At 40.9% G+C, this 17,761-nt stretch overlaps 1 protein-coding gene across 1 annotated transcript in view; it reads left to right on the top strand.

The window, feature by feature from the left end:
- Window positions 1–17,761, top strand: part of CHP1 (calcineurin like EF-hand protein 1) — a 53,791-nt gene that overhangs the window by 17,531 nt on the left and 18,499 nt on the right. The window contains exons 2-3 of the mRNA XM_070424981.1: window positions 1,357–1,429; window positions 12,209–12,289. Coding sequence (XP_070281082.1) covers window positions 1,357–1,429; window positions 12,209–12,289 — 154 coding nt within the window. The remainder of the gene's footprint in view (window positions 1–1,356; window positions 1,430–12,208; window positions 12,290–17,761) is intronic.

Here is a 17,761-nt window from a genome sequence, read left to right as displayed (position 1 = left end):
GGTTAGTAAAGAATTCAGAGCCAAGACCCACACTGTAAGAGAACATTTATTTAATAAGTTACAGAGGTAGAAGTCATTCCTAAAAAAATGGGCTTAGAAAACAAGTTATAGAGGTAAAGGAAGGGTCCTTGGAACTTGGGCCTGAGGAAGCTAATGGTAAAGTGCCTGGGGAGGGGGAAGGGGAAGGGAAGGGAAAAGCAGGGGTGTGCTCCCTGGAGGAAGAGTGCTCTGGACTGGGTCCTCCATCCTAAGGGTTTTAAGGGCGGAGGTTTTAGGGGAGGTCCCAGGAAATCTCAAAGTATTCAGCAGTTTTCCAGGTGTGTCCTTTCAGGTTTGTGGTCTCCACTGATTGATTGGCCGGCACCAGGGCAGGGGTAATTATTCAGTGCTGTTGTTCCTTTGGTCAGCTGTGGCTAGTTTTGTTGCTTATCTGGGCCTGGAGCTGAAATACAACTGAAGCCTAGATGTTATCTCTAGGGAGGAAAGGTCAGGGGGTCCAAACCTCATGACCAGCAATATGCTAGGGGAGAAAAAGTCACCCTGGGGACAAGGTCCTAGCCTACATTTGATTGTCCATTGCTAGGCACCTGGGGCTTTCCATCCTGGTGACCTTCTGTACCTGGCCCCTTGTCCTTGCTCTGCTCATGGCTAACTGCCTGTAGCAGTTAGAGCATTGGCCTTTGCACTGAAGGGTCTTGGGTTCCATTCGTGGTCTGGGGCAAGTTAGATCCCTGCCTTCATCTGAGTGAGGGAGGCAACCAACCAGACAATGAATCTCTCTCACATTGATGTTTCTCTCTCCCTCCCTTCCACTCTCTCTAAAAATCAATGGGAAAAATATCCTCAGGTGAGGATTAACAAAAAATAAAATCAGTTTGAGTGCCCAGTCTTAAATTCACTACAAGTTCCCTACCCAACAGTGCCAGCCTGAAACCTCAAACTGATGAATAAGTATGTGTTTTTAATCAAAGTATGCATTTTCATAGCCTCTAAGTTAGGGGACTAAAAGGAAAATTTCACAATTTCCTTTTCAACTAAAATTGGTTTTGTGTTAAGTCTTAACTACCTGACATTTAACACATAGTTTTAATTAAGCATAGACTTCATTCCCGAGTCTATTTTGATTGCTCTTGATTTAGTTTGCATACTAATTCCTTTCATTTTTTTTAGCTGTTAAATTTCCTCCTTTGACACTCTAGAGATGAGTTAGAGTTGAGACATTTCCCCATTTTGCTCACTTTGAAGCATTCAATGGTGAGCTCAGATCAAAGGGTCAGCTGGCTTCCAAAGGGCCACAGGGATGCTGTTTGAGTGGAGGGCAACTTCTCCAACTGGGACTAATTTTGTGTTCCTTAGTTTCCCACAGTCAGATCACCCGCCTCTACAGCCGGTTCACCAGCCTGGACAAAGGCGAGAATGGGACTCTCAGGTAGGCAGTTCCTTTCTTTATTTTCTGGCAATGTCTGAATAAATGCTTTTATCCCAAGGGCAAACATGATAGGCATCTAGCATGCAGAGCAGGGACCATTTCTTCAGTTGTCTTTGAGCATCATTGATCCAAAAGGGAGTTAAATAAGCAAAACACCAGCATTACATTTATCACTAGGTGCTTGCTGTTTACTCCAACTCCCCTTAGTTTGGGTGGCCATTGTTCTGGTCCTAAGAATGTATGTACATTTGAGAATTTCAGCTCTCTGCTTGAATTTTCCCACAGTCCTTTTCCAAAAATACTAGCTTTATGAGGTTGACCCGTAGCAATCCAAGATGGTCAGGTTGTTTTGTGTTTCCCAATACAACCCATAATCCTAGGGTACATCATTTTATGTTTATTAATATTACATAAGATGTTCAATATTTTAGTCCGGAGCAGTGATTCTCAACTAGGAGCTATTTTGCCCCTGGGTGGCAAAATGTCTGGAGACATTTTTAATTGTTATGACTGAGAAATGCTGCTCTTGTCAAGTGAGTAGAGGCCCGGAATGCTGTTAAACATCCTACAGTGCACAGGACATCCTCCCACAACAAATAATTATTCTGCTCTAAATATCAAAAGTGCCACTGGTCTAGAGTAAGTATATGATCTCAGAGTAATGTAATGCTGTATCATTTCATATTTGTAATTGTCTTATCAAAGTCAAATGAAAAAAATACCTCCTTACCACTACCTCCCAACCTAACTCTCAGTACAGTACAACCTTTTTGTTACTGTTGTTCCTGTTTTGATTGACTGTATAGAATGAAGCTGCTTGCCTTTCTGGTGGCTGGCAGAAAGCAGTTTAGTACTTCTTTGGGAGGCTTCTCGTATGGATGTGGGATATAGCATAAAAGGGGAAGGAATATAGTTGCTAAGCCTTTGTACATATCCTCATAGCTCTTCTGCCTGAGGATATGTCCAAAGGCTTAGCAACTATATTCCTAGGGCTATGTTTGTTCAAGGCAAAATCTGCCTTTACTAGAAGCTGGGATTGACCAAAACCATGCTGCACAGTCATTAAATCAATGACTATGGAATACCTACCATGTGCAAAGACCACACTAAGTGCTTCTTCTTAATTGAGGCAAAATACATATAAAATTTATCATTCTAAAGTGTACAATCCAGTGGCATTAAGTATGTTCACAATGTTGTGTAACCATAATCACTATCTAGTTCTAGAACATTTTCATCACAGATGGAAACCCTTTACCTATTAAGCAGTCTACTTCCCATTCCTCTGGAAACCACTAATCTACTTTCTTCCTCTCTCTGGACATTTTATATAATACTAGAGGCCTGGTGCATGGATTCAGGGTCCCTGAGGGGTCCCAGATTGCAAGAGGGCACAGGCCAGGCTGAGGGACCCCACTGGTGCATGATCGAGGCCAGGGAGGGACCGTGGGAGGGCTCCAGAGCATATCTGGCCCATCTCGTTCAGTCTCGATTGGCTGGACCCCAGCAGCAAGCTAACCTACCCGTCTCAGCGTCTTGCTCCCTGATGGTCAGTGCACATCATAGTGACTGGTAGAACGAATGGTTGGACACTTAGCATATTAGGCTTTTATTATATAGGATATGGAACCATACAGTATGTGGCCTTTTGTAACTGGCTTCTTTCAATTAGCATGATGTTTTCAAAGTTCTTTCATATTATAACACTAGAGGCCTGGTGCACAAAAATTTGTGCACTGCGGGGGGGGGGGGGGGTCCCCCCAGGGGGGGGTCCCCCCAGCCCGGCCTGTGCCCTCTCACAGTCTGGGACCCCTCGGGAGATAACGACCTGCTGGCTTAGGCCTGCTCCCGGGTGGCAGAGGGCAGGCCCGATCCCTAAGTGCAGCCCCTGGTCAGGCTCAGAGCAGGGCCCATTGGGGAGTTGGGGCGCCGCCCTGTCATGCACAGAGCAGGGCGGATCAGGAGGTTGCGATGCCACCCTCAGTCACGCTCAGGGTAGGGCCGATTGGGGGGTTGGGGCACCGCCCCCTGTCACACTCAAGGCAGGATCGATGGGGAGGTTGCGGCGCCACCCCCTGTCATGCACAGAGCAGGGCCGATCAAGGGGTTGGGGCACCACCCCCTGTCACACACAGAGCAGGGCCGATCAGGGGGTTGGTGCGCTGCACCCTGTCAAACACAGAGCCGCAGGGCAATCGGGATTGGGGAGCTCCCCCCTAACAGGCACAGAGCAGGGTTGATCAGGGGGTTGGGGCGCCCTCCCCTATCAGGAACAGAGCAGGGTGGATAGGGAGGTTGTGGCCCCACCCCCGTCACACACAGAGCCGCAGGGCAATCAGGGGGTTTGGGCGCTGCCCCCTGTCACGCTGATCCTGGTGCCGGGAAGCATATTACCCTTTTACTATATAGAATAGAGGCCTGGTGCACGGGTAGGGGCTGGCTGGTTTGCCTTGAAGGGTGTCCTGGATCAGGGTGGGGGTCCCCACTGGGGTGCCTGGCCAGGCTGGCTGAGGGGCTGAGGGCTGTTTTCCAGCTGGGAGGTGACTAAAAGCTCCCAACCGCTCCTTGTTTTCCTGCTTTTTTTTTTTTATTCTGGGCCAGCTTTAGCTCTGAGGCCTCGCTGCTGAAAACATCAATACAATGTTGCGGTCCCGGGCTGACTGAAAACCGGTTTCTGGGATTTTGTTTAGCTTCTATATTTGCAACATAGTACATAGTTGCTTAGAGTTGCAGCTGAGAGGCCGGCAAGTTAGGCGGGAACGTTGGAGTCTGCAGTCTCTGGAGCAAGCAAGCCTCATGTTCACTTCCAGCTGCCTGGCTGCCAGCCGCCATCTTGGCTGACAGTTAATTTGCATAAGGATATGCTGATTAGCCAATGGGAAGGGTAGCGGTCGTACGCTAATTACCATGTTTCTCTTTTACTAGTGTAGATGTGTCAGTACTTCATTCCTTTTTATGGTTGAATAATACTCTATTGTGTATAAATATATCACATTTTGTTTAATCGTTCATCACTTGGTGGACATTTGGGTTGTGTACACCTTTAGGCTAACTATTATGAGTAGTAGTAATATGAACATTTTTGTGTGGGCGTATGTTTTAATTCTTTTGGGCATATCCGTAGGAGTAGAATTCGCGTCTATGGTAATTTTATGCCTAATTTACTGAGGAACCACCCAGCTGTTTCCCAAGCAGCTGTACCATTTTACGTTTCCACCAGCAATGTATGTGGGTTCAAACCTCACCAATGCTTATTATGTCATTCGGTTGTGTGAGTGGTATATCATTGTGGTTTTGATTTGTATTTCCCTGGTGGCTAATGATGCGGAGCATCTTTTAATGTGCTGGTTAGTCATTTGTATATCTTCTTTGGAGAAATTCCAGTCATGTCCTTTGCCTATTGTTTAATTGAATTGTTTATCTTTCTCTTGTTGAGTTGCAGGAATTCTTTTTATAGATATTAGAACCTTTTCAGATATGTGATTTGCAAATATCTTCTCTATGTGGATTATCTTTTCACTCTTTAAAGCACAAAAGTTTTAAATTTTGATGAGTCCAGTTTATCAGATTTTTCTTTTGGTGCATGTGCTTTTGGTGTCATATCTAAGAAACCATTGCGATATCCAAGGTCATGAAGATTTATTCCTCTGTAGTCTTCTAAGAGTTTTGTAGTTTCAGCTCTTATATTTAACTCTGATTCATTTTGACTTATTTTATATATATATATATATATATATATATACACACACACACAAAATATGTATTTTATACATACATATATACATACATTATATATATATATATATATATATATATATATATATATATATATATAATATATGATGTGAGGTAAGAGTGAAACATTCTTTTGTGGGTGGATGTCCACCTGGCCCAGCACCATTTGTTGAAGAGACTGTAAATTTGCACTTGAAAAATAAACCGGACAGGAAATCTCTACTTTTTTTCCATTTAGCTCCAATACTTGAATAATTCACTTGGGATTACATCTTCCTCATAAATTTAGGTTTAACCACTAAGATGCAGATTCAAATTAGTTCTGAGTTGCCCTGGACAGTGTTGCTCAATGGTTAGAGTGTTGGCCCGAGCACCTCATATTGATATATCACGGGATATAAATATACACTGTAACCTCACAAATGTTACTTTCTTCAGCTGCCATTATATTGGGTGGAATATACCACTGCTATTGAAATTGGTCTTTCTGAAAAGGGAGTGGAGTCCGGTAAGGGATCCTGAATTGGTCTTTTGTAGGGCAGATCAAGATGAGAGCTCAGTCAATATCTGAATATAAAGATATTTTCTTGTCATAGCCGGTTTGGCTGAGTGGATAGCGTGTCAGCCTGTGGACTGAAGCGTCCTGGGTTCAATTCCAGTCAAGGGCACATGCCTGAGTTGTGGGCTTAGTCCCTGGTAGGGGGTGTGCAGGAGGCAGCTGATCGGTGATTCTCTCATCATTGATGTTCCTATCTCTCCCTGCCTCTCTAAAATCAATAAAAATTGTTTGTTTTTAAAAAGATGGTTTCTTTGTTTAAATACCCTCTGTGCTGATCTAGTCCATGGTCTTAGAAGTCAAAATAATGATTACCCTTTGGGGAGGGGAACAGGTAGAGACAAAGGGAGCATCTGAGTATTGGTAATATCAATGTTTCTTGACTTGGGTGCTGGTTACAATCTTCACCATGAAAATTCATCATGTTGAATACTTATGATTTGTGCTCTTTTCAGTATATATGTTACACTTCAATAAAAGTTTACTTTTAAGATATCCTCTACTTTGAACAATTTATTATTGGGTCTTTGTCAGATAATACCTTGATGAAAAATGTTCCTGGATATTAAAGCCTACAGGTTAAGTTGACAATAGGGGCTTCAATATACACCAGCTAAACTCTGCAATGAAGTTATTACTGGGAATTGCCAGTTGGCTGTGTTGTTACATATTTCTTAACGATAACCTATAAATTTTAGGAGATAGTGTACTAAATGATAGCCATTTATCTGCTTACACACTAGGACTTTTTGAGGTTCATTTTCTTGTTTGGCTTTATCCAGAGGACAGATTTCAACATTCTGGACAAACACTTATTCTGTACACAGTGGTATCACAGATGAGAACCATGATGCCTATCTAATTCTCATTCTTTTGGTACATAGTCTTTTTTTTCTTCTCTCAAAGCTTCATACATCTCCTGTTGATGTTCTGAAATTTCACAATGATGCACCTTTTTATGGGTTATTTTCTGTTATTCATTGCTCAGTATTAGGAGAACCTTCACAATCTAAAAATATGTCCTTTTCTGAGAAGTTTTTGTCTTTTCTGGGAAGTTTTCTTCTATTGTGTCTTGGAGGATTTCCATTTCTCTCCTTTTTTTAATTATTAAATTCATCTTTATGGCATTTCTCTTTATTGGACTACCATGACTCAGTTTTCTGGTTGTTTTTTTTCCTTTGCTTCCTGAAAGATATCCTTGAATTTATTTTTCAGTCCTTTTATGAACTTTTATAGTCCACAATCATATTTTTAATTTTTTTTTTAAACTAAATCTTTATTGTTCAGATTATTACATTTGTTCCTCTTTTTCCCCCCATAACTCCCCTCCTCTCAGTTCCCGCCCCACCCTCCGCCCTCACTCCCCACCCACTGTCCTCATCCATAGGTGCACGATTTTTGTCCAGTCTCTTCCCGCATCTCCCACACCCCTTTTCCCCCCAAGAATAGTCAGTCCATTCCCTCTCTATATCCCTGATTCTATTATAATCACCAGTTCATTCTGTTCATCAGATTATTTATTCACTTGATTCGTAGATTCACTTGTTGATAGATGCATGTTTGTTGTTCATAATTTGTATCTTTTTTTTAATAATTAAATCTTTATTGTTCAGATTATTACATTTGTTCCTCTTTTTTCCCCCCCATAACTCCCCTCCTCCCAGTTCCCACCCCACCCTCCACCCTCACTCCCCACCCACTGTCCTCATCCATAGGTGCACGATTTTTGTCCAGTCTCTTCCCGCATCTCCCACACCCCTTTCCCCCCCAAGAATAGTCAGTCCATTCCCTTTCTATGTCCCTGATTCTATTATAATCACCAGTTCATTCTGTTCATCAGATTATTTATTCACTTGATTCTTAGATTCACTTGTTGATAGATGTGTATTTGTTGTTCATAATTTGTATCTTTACCTTTTTCTTCTTCTTCCTCTTCTTAAAGAATACCTTTCAGCATTTCATATAATACTGGTTTGGTGGTGATGAACTCCTTTAGCTTTTCCTTATCTGTCAAGCTCTTTATCTGACCTTCAATTCTGAATGATAGCTTTGCTGGATAAAGTAATCTTGGTTGTAGGTTCTTGCTGTTCATCACTTTGAATATTTCTTGCCACTCCCTTCTGGCCTGCAAAGTTTCTGTTGAGAAATCAGTTGACAGTCGTATGGGTATTCCCTTGTAGGTAACTGAGTTTCTTTCTCTTGCTGCTTTTAAGATTCTCTCTTTGTCTTTTGCTCTTGGCATTTTAATGATGATGTGTCTTGGTGTGGTCCTCTTTGGATTCCTTTTGTTTGGGGTTCTCTGCGCTTCCTGGACTTGGAAGTCTATTTCTTTCACCAGGTGGGGGAAGTTTTCTGTCATTATTTCTTCAAATAGGTTTTCAATATCTTGCTCTCTCTCATCTTCTGGTACCCCTATAATTCTGATGTTGGTACGTTTGAAGCTGTCCCAGAGGCTCCTTACACTATATTGGTATTTTTGGGTTCTTTTTTCATTTTGCTTTTCCGGTTGGGTGTTTCTCGCTTCTTCGCATTTCAAATCTTTGACTTGATTCTTGCGCTCCTCTGGTTTGCTATTGGGAGTCTGTATAATATTCTTTATTTCAGTCAGTGTATGCTTACTTTCTAGATGGTCCTTTATCACACCATCGAGGGTCTCATTAGATTTCCTGTACATCTCATCAAGTTTATCGACAGACTCTAGAAGCCTCTTGAGAGACCTCAAAAGTGTGGTTCTGAACTCAGTATCCTCCCTTGATAGTTTTGTCCTGTTTCTTTGTCTCCACATTTTTTACGCTTTCTTGGTACACCCCCTAGTGGTCTTTGTGCGCAGTCTTGTTGTAGTTAAGCCTTGATTGTTATAGTTAATACTAGAGGGATTTGACCTCCAGGCCGACTGGCTGTGATAATCAGCTGTGTCTGCAGTGGAAGAACTTGTGTCCTCTAGGGAGGTGCTAATCTAGCCTTTGCCTGAGGCTATCCGGCAAATGCCTCTGTGCAGGGCTTGGGCGGGGCGGGTCCCTCGGGATCAACAGGGCGGAGGAGGGAGCAGTTATGGCTGCTCTCAGTCCGTCCCCAGGGGCTCTGCCTCTCTGTCCCAGCAACAGCTGCAAACCTCGGAGGGACTGTAGCCAGACAGTCCTGCTTCTCCCGTTTGAGTCTGGGTCCCTAGAGACTCGCCCGGATCTGGAGCTCAGAGTCTGAGGCTCCCTCCGGATTGAAACAGTCAACCGCGCCCTCAGCCACCAGCCCGCGCCGCTCGCACTCCGCACCTTAGTATTTTACTTCAGCACTGCGCCTCCTCTGATTCTCGGTTCCTCCTAGTTGTGGAACTTCCACTCAGCCAGCCTTCCTGTGGTTCTGGATGATGTCCGTTCCATCTTTTAGTTGTATTTTTGAAGTGGTTGTTCGAGGCAGCAAACTCCGGCGTTAACCTATGCCGCCATCTTGGTTCTCCCATATTTTTAATTTCTAAGAATCTTTTTTGTTCTCTGCCCTCTGCTCTTTCACAGTAGCCTATTTCTGTTTTACCATTGCAAAACTTATCAAATGTCTATTGGGTTACTTATTAGAATCTTTCATTCTAATAATTCTTTCATTCCCTGAATTATTATCTTATTCATCTTAATTCTACTCTTTTGTGCTATTAATTTTCCTAAGATGTCTGGTGAGCCTTGGTTGTCCATTCAGATTTATGAAAAGGCCTGGCTGGATTACTGTAGAAAACTGTTATGGGTTTGTTTGTGGTTTGTGGTTTGTGGTTTGTTTTTCTACAGGTCTTTCCCTTCTGTACTCTGAGAAGGACCATTAAGTTGATAGGCCTCACTCTAGGACATGTGGTCAGGGAGCAAGGGGACAGATTTGCAACGCTCTTCCCCAAATAAAAGGATTATGTTTCTGGGTGGCCAACCTCCCACACTTGGTTGAGGTTTTGCTCAGGTAGATCTTTCCGTTTCTTTCCATAGCAGTGCTCTGTTTGTATATTTTATTTGGAGAAATACCTATTCAAGTCCTTTGCCCATTTTTTAAATTTTAATTTTTATTACAGTTTAAAATTTTACTTAGCTTTTTGAAAACATGTTTTTTCAACTTGAATTGAGATGGTATCAGTGTATGTTTTTTAAGATAATTTTTTAATTTTCAGTTATAGTTGATATACAATATTATATTACTTTCAGATGTACAACCCAGTGATTAAACATTTATATAACTTACAAAGTGATTATCCCAATAAATCTAATATTCATCTGATGCCATATACAGTTATCACAGTATTATTGACCCTATTCCCTATGATATAGTTTATAACCCATGACTATTCTGTAACTATCAATTTGTACTTCTTAATTTATATATATATATATTTTATTGGTTTTTCACAGAGAGGAAGGGAGAGGTATAGAGTTAGAAACATCGATGAGAGAGAGAGACATCGATCAGCTGCCTCCTGCACATTCCCCACTGGGGATGTGCCCGCAACTACGGTACATGCCCTTGACCGGAATTGAACCTGGGACCCTTGAGTCTGCAGGCCAACACTCTATCCATTCAGCCAATCCGGTTGGTTAGGGATGTACTTCTTAATTTATATGTCAAAATGATTTCTGTATCTATGGATCTATTTCTGTTCTGCTTGTTTATTTTGTTTTTTAGATTCCACGTATAAATAAAGTCCTATGGCATTTGTCTTTCTCTGTCGGACTTATTTTATTCAGCACAATACCCTGTAGGTCTATCTTAAGCACCGGGTTATATTATGAATGACTTCTGGTTCATTCATTGCTATAAAAAGTATTATCCTAAGAGTCAAGAAAGATAGAATCCAGATTATTGTTCCAGAGCTTTGTGCTCAGTCTCCTGTTTCTACCTTTGTCACCATCAGAAGTGCTAGAGATGAGTTTGTTGAATTAAGCACTGTAAATGTTAAACCACAAGAGGAACAGTATTAAAGGCTCCCGGGTAAACAGAAACACTAGCATTTAGTACACAACAGTGAAAGAGTAACTTTTATCTCTTCTGTTAGTAAACATCTTAAAGGCAGGAATCAGATTTGTTGAGTTTATATTTCTTCATATACTTATGACCCAGATTTACCAGTTAACATTTTGCCACATAATTCAGTGTGTATTTCCTATAACAAGGACCTTCCCATACCAAAATCAAGAAATTTAGCATTTTGATGCAGTACCATTTTATAATATTTTATATTCTGAATGGTCATACTTCATTTTTACCTATTGGTTCCATAATGTCCTTCATAGCAATTTTTCTTCTACTCTAGGATCATGCATTGAGTTTAGTTACATGGCTCATTAGTCTCTTTGGATCTGAAACAATCATGCCTTTCCCTGTCCTTTATGACATTGGTATTTTTGAAAAGTATAGCACAGTTATGTTGTAGACAGCTTTATATTGGCACAGAAAATCAATCAAGTTTTCTTTTTGAAATACTTATTGAACATTTTTTGGGAGAACACCTTTCTTTCAAAAAGTTTAATATTGGAGCCTTGGCTGGTTTGGCTTAGTGGATAGAGCATCAGTCTGTGGACTGAAGGGTCCCAGGTTTGATTCCAGTCAAGGGTACATGCCTGGGTTGCGGGCTCAGTCCTCAGTAGGAGGAATGCAGAAGGCAGCCAATCAATGATTCTCCCTCATCATTGATGTTTCTATCTCTCTTTCCCTCTCCCTTCCTCTCTGAAATCAATAAAGATATTTTTTTTAAGTTTAATATTGGAAATAAATGTGCTTTTAGAAAACGATGTGCTTTAACTTACAGACTTAGATTTAAATCACAGTTCTGCTACTTAGTGGCTTTGTAGCATGGGGCAAGTTACTTTATCTCACTGACTCAACTTCCTCAGTTCTAGAAGGATATAGGTAAAATGTTAGCATTAAGAAATGAGATAATGTATATAAACAGAGCGGCACATAATGTGTATACAGTGAGAGGTAACTAATAATACACCAACATAACTTCCAGGTTGTGAGTAGATAACTACTCTTGCCATGTTTGAAGGTTAAATAGTCCTCTAATTCTAGTCTGTAGAAGATAATGGAGAAAAAAACAGACTCAGAGCAAGGAAGTCTGGAAATCAGTTAGTTTGTTACATTTTATTCTTTCCTTGGACTTAAGGATTGCCCAAGAGTTATTTGTATGTCATAGTGCTGTAGATCTTCCTGTTCATTCTCCAAACTTAATAACTAAGTACAAAATGGTAATGTTCAAGGAATCATTTACAGGGACAACTGAGTATTTGCTCGTTGGTGGTTTATTGACGTAACCTGTGTGCTGAATTCACTGGAATGTGGCAAAGTTAAATCTGGCTTCTTCCACTCCTAACTTGGTGCAAGAAACACTTGGCAGCTATTAAAGTGCTATTCTTTGCAGTTAGTATAATTTATCACAGAAGTAAATTCCAGCAGGTAATATCCTTGCTAGGAGTTCATGTTAAGGGCCAATGGTCTCTAACTCAAGGTGATTCTCTTGGCAGCCGGGAAGATTTCCAGCGGATTCCAGAACTTGCCATCAACCCATTGGGGGACCGGATCATCAATGCCTTCTTTCCAGAGGGGTGAGTTCCTGTAGTTATTTGGCTTCCTTTCTGAAGTTGATCTGGAATAATGATGTTGGTTGGGTCATCTCATACCACATTCCTCCTGATTATATTAAACATCCCTAACATGGTCATATCTAAAATATGCCTTTTCTTCTACCCTCCTCCCTTTTTAAACTTTAAACAGGTATATAAGCCCATCTTTAAAATTCTGTTTTTATCCCTGTTTATCTATTTTTTTAAATTATTTTTTTAAATCCTCACCTGAGGATGTTTTTTTATTGATTTTTAGAAAGGGAAGAGAGAGAAACATCGATATGAGAGAAACATTGACCAGTTGCCTCCCATACATGCCACAACCAAGGATCAAACCAGAAACCTATATATGTGCTCTGACTTGGAATCAAACCTCCAACCTTTTTAGTATACTGGACAACACTCCAACCAACTGAGCCACCCTGCCAGGGCTAATCCCTGTTTATCTTTGATATAAAACTAAACTCTTTAAAAACTTTATTTGGAAATTATTTCAATATACAGAAAAGTTGCAAAAATTGAAAATAGTGCAAAGCACACCTGTATATCTTTTACCCAGACACATCTATTATTATATTGTTGTTAACATGTTGCTTCATTTGCATGTACTTTCTTTCAGTCCAAACCAATAAAAATATAATCTAGACACAGACATAATTATGCATTTTCTAGTAGCCACATTTAAAAGTAAAAATTAACAAGTTAAATGAACTTCAGCAATATATATTTTATTTAATCTAATATATTCAGAGTATCATTCAATATGTAATTAGTATTTTAAAATTATTAATATATCTTAACATTCTTTTTTAAAATACGTTTTTGAAATTCAGTGTGTAATTTACACTTACAGCACCTACCAAATGCTATAATCATAAAATATTAGGTAATTTATTCTTTGTATTCCAGCTTTATTGAAGATATGATTGACATATAACATTGTGTAAGTTTAAGATATACAACAGTGATTTTATAGATTTTATTGCAAAATGATTACCACAATAACATTAGTTAACATATTCATCACCTCACATAGTTAACTTTTTTGTATGTGGTAAGAACTTTTATAATATACTCTCTTAGCAACTTTCAAATATATAGTATAGTCCGGCCGGCATGGTTCAGTGGTTGAGCGTTGACCTATGAACCAGGAGGTCATGGTTCAATTCCGTTGGCTTGATCCCCAGTGGGGTACATGCAGGAGGCAGCTGATCAATGATTCTCTCTCATCATTGATGTTTCTCTCTCTCTCTCCCTCTCCCTTCCTCTCTGAAATCAACAAAAATATATTTTAAAAAAACACACAATATAAAACATATAGTATAGTATTGTTAACTATAGTCACCATACTGTACATTACAACCCAGAACTTATTCATCTTATTACCATTACTCATTCCTCCCATTATCTACTTGATCTATAATAATAAAAGTGTAATATGCTAATTAGACCAGACAGCCAAACAACCTTCCAGACGTCATTCTGGATGAAGCCACCAGGGTAGGGACCAAGGCAGAAGCAGTTAGGGGCAAGCAGGCAGGCAGGCAGGCAGAGTGGTTAGGGGTGATCAGTCAGGCAGAGTGGTTAGGGGCGATCAGGCAGGCAGGCAAGCAGGTGAATGCTTAGGAGCCAGCAGTCCTGGATTGTGAGAGGGATGTCCAACTGCCAGTTTAGGCCCAATCCCACTGTGGGTTCGGGCCTAAACCGGCAGTTGGACATCCCCCAAGGGGTCCTGGATTGTGAGATGGTGCAGGCCGGGCTGAGGGGACCCACCTCCCTGCATGAATTTTGTATACTGGGCCTCTAGTTTTAATATATTATTTATATTCCAATTTTATCAGTTCATCCAATAATCTCCTTTATAGCACTTTTGCCCCCTTTAATAACAGAATGCAGTCTGGGTCTGTTGTCATGTATCTTTAGCCTTCTTTAATTTGGAATATTTGCACAGCCTTTGTTTCTTTTTGTGGGTTTATTTTGTTTTGTTAGTATTTTTTTTACAACATTGACTAAGAATACAGTTGTCCCCACCTCATACGCACTTACTTTCTCAAATATAAAGTTTGTCTAATATAAAACTAGGCTGTTGATATGCTTTACTACCTAATCCACTGCCTGCCTTCAAAGTACTGAGTCAATATTTATTGATTTGATTAGGTACCTTTTCATGAATAAAGTTAGTCATATAACCTTGTTTTAAGTAATCGCTAACAATCTCTTCCTGGTTCCTTGTGGCTTGTCTGTATGACCCAAGGGACTTTAAGAAGTTTTGTGGTTGCGAGTTCTTAATAATGAGACTAAGTATCAGTGAGGACACTATCACATAAAATGCCTGGAGAAATTTTAGAACTCTGAATTGAGAGCAAAGAATTTGCAGGTTGAGAATTTGGATACTCGGTAAATCTGAGTGATAGTCAGAGGAACACTAGCAGCCAGTTTATATGAAGGCAGGAATATGAAGACTGAGACCTGCTCTTTCAGATTCATGTTGACCATGAGTAATGTGCTACCCTTCCTCATTTTCCCCCATTTCTCTCCCTGAACTGCCCTGTTTGTTTTAGGTGTGGTTTTTCTACTTCTTCTTTTAGCTCTTGCAGAACATGGAACTTCTCCAGAGAGACCTTTCACAGCTATGTTTCAGATCTTTTGCAAAGAAAAGTAAACCCTATAGAGTCATTTTGCCAACTTTTTTTCAAAGTTCCTCAGTCACCCTTGATTATTTAAAGAAGCAGCTTGTGGAAAGTGTTTTGTAAGGCCAAACCACCTTTGCTGTGACTGCAGTATTGTCCACCATCCTACCCAGGGATCTGCTGCTAAGGACAATAGGCAGATGTACATGAGGAAGCTGAGGCCCACACTGGGATGCACTGCTAGGTTCTTAGCAAGCTGCACCACTGCTTCTTGCTCTTTCTAGTAAGATATAAATATCTAGCTTACAAGGTATGTTTTTTGTCTAGTCTTATGCAAGTGGATTTTTTTTTAATTCTCACTTGAGGACATGTTTTATTGATTTTTAGAGAGAGGGGAAAGTATGGGAGAGAGAGAGAAACATTGATGCAAGAGAGACATCAATCGGTTGCCTCCTATTACGTGCCCGGGAATCGAACATGCAACCCAGGTATGTGCCCTGACTGGGAATCGAATCCACAACCTTTCAGTATGCAGGATGATGCTCCAACCAACTGAGCCACACTAGCCAGGGCTGGAATCTTTTTTTTAAACAATGTGATTTGAGCTCTGGCTGGTGTGGCTCTGTTGGTTGAGCGTCATCCCGTGCACTGAAAGGTCGCCAGGTCAATTGGTCAGGGCACATGTCTGGGTTGCAGGTTCAATCCCTGGTCAAGGGTATGTGTGGGAGTCATTCGATGGATGTTTCTCCTTCTTTCCTCTCTCAAGAAAAATCAATTAAAAAAACATATTTAAAGAATGAGATTTGCCCCATCGGTGTGGCTCAGTTGGTTGAATGTCATCCAGTGCATGCACCGGGAGGTCACTAGTTTGATTCACAGTTAGGGTACATACCAGGGTTGTGGGTTTCATCCCCAGAGGGGGCCATACCGGAGGCAGCAGATCAGTGTTTCTATTTGAAAGTGGAACATTGGTATATAGTCAATTTTTTATTGTTGTTATTAATCCTCACCTGAGGATATTTTTCCATTGATTTTTAGAGAGAGTGGAAGGGATGGGGAGAAGACAGAGAGAAACATTGATGTGAGAGAGACACATCGATTGGTTGCCTCCTGCATGCCCCCCCAACCAGGGCCAGTGATTGAGCCTGCAACCAAGGTAGGTACTCTTGACCAGAATCGAATCCAATTACCTTCAGTCTATGAGCCGACACTCTATCCACTGAGCCAAACGGGCTAGGGTGATATTTAGTTACTTTTAACTCAGAGACATTATGGCAATAAAATATGTACTTATTAACCTGTTTGTTCTGGCATATAACTCATATCTTATTTCATATTACTTGATTCCTCAGATCTTACTTTTTTAAAATATATTTTTTATTGATTTTAGAGAGGAAGGAAGAGGGAGGAAGGGAGGGAGAGAGAAACATCAGTGAGAGAGAATCATTGATTGGTTGCCTCCTGCAAGCCCGCCACTGGGGATGGAGCCAGCAACCTCAGCATGTGCCCTTTACTGGAATCAAACCTGAGACCCTTCAGTTTGCATGCTGATGCTCTATCCACTGAGCCAAACCTCTTAGGGCAGATCTTATATTTTTTTACCAGATATTGCTCCATTAGTAGTATAGCTACTTTTAAGAACTAAAGGTTATTCTTTAGAACAGTGGTCGCCAACCGGTGGTCCGTGGACCACTGGTGGTCCTTGAGGTCCAAAAGGTTGGCGCCCATTGGTTTAAGGAAACCTTTGGAGCAGCGGTCGCCAGTCGGTGGTCCATGAGGTCCGAATGATCGGCAGCCGCTGCTTTAGAAGGTTGTACCTTTAGCAGGTGTCTGATCTGTATGTCTATAAAGACCTTCCATGCTTCATCTGATCAGTGAGACACACAAAGACTGGCATTTACTCTTATGAACCAGGCAACTGTTCTTTCCAGTACTGCCCTAGGCAAATAACTATGTCACATGGGACATTCTTTTTTAATATTAAAGAACATTCTTCATTTATTCAAATTTTAAAATTATTTCTTTTTTTTTCATTGATTTTTCACAGAGAGGAAGGGAGAGAGATAGAGAGTTAGAAACATCAATGAGAGAGAAACATCGACCAGCTGCCTCCTGCACATCTCCTACTGGGGATGTGCCCGCAACCCAGGTACATGCCCTTGACCGGAATCGAACCCTGGACCTTTCAGTCCGCAGGCCAATGCTCTCTCCACTGAGCCAAACCGGTTTCGGCTAGAATTATTTCTTAAAGGATTATTGAGTGGCCTGCAGTACAATAAAAATGTTTTTCTCCGATTACCAAAAAAAGCTTTTTATACAAAAAGGTCTTTCAAAACATTGTTTGATGAAAAATGAGGAGGGAAGGGTGATCTATCCAATTATGAGGGAATAAGAGAATCATGATACACACACACAATTATGCTTTTATATTTATACTAGAGGCCCAATGCACGAAAATTCATGCAAGAGTAGGCCTTCCTTCCTTCAGCTGCCGGCAGGCACCCAGGACCTGGGCTGGCTTCCCCCGGGCCACCCACAGCCCCGGCTTCTGGAAGACATCCAGTCTAATTAGCATATTACCCTTTTGTTATAGAAGATTCATTGGAGACATGCTTAAAAGTTTTAAAGAGCAAGATACAATAGAAACAGACTCATACATACAAAGAACAGATTGATGGTTGAGGGAGGGGTGGGGGTTGGAGGACTGTGTGACAAAGGTGAAGGTATTAAGAACTACAAAATGGTAGTTAAAATATAGTTATGGAGATGTAAAGTATAGCATAGGGAATAAAGTCAATAATATTGTAATAATTACAGGGTGAGG

The sequence above is a fragment of the Myotis yumanensis genome, unplaced genomic scaffold (genome assembly GCF_028538775.1).
Source record: "Myotis yumanensis isolate MYYU_CA2020_CCGP unplaced genomic scaffold, mMyoYum1.0.hap1 SCAF_1, whole genome shotgun sequence".
NCBI classification, from domain to species: Eukaryota; Metazoa; Chordata; class Mammalia; order Chiroptera; family Vespertilionidae; genus Myotis; species Myotis yumanensis.
Note: the sequence above shows the minus strand (reverse complement) of the source record. Positions and strands in the feature narration are given on the sequence as shown.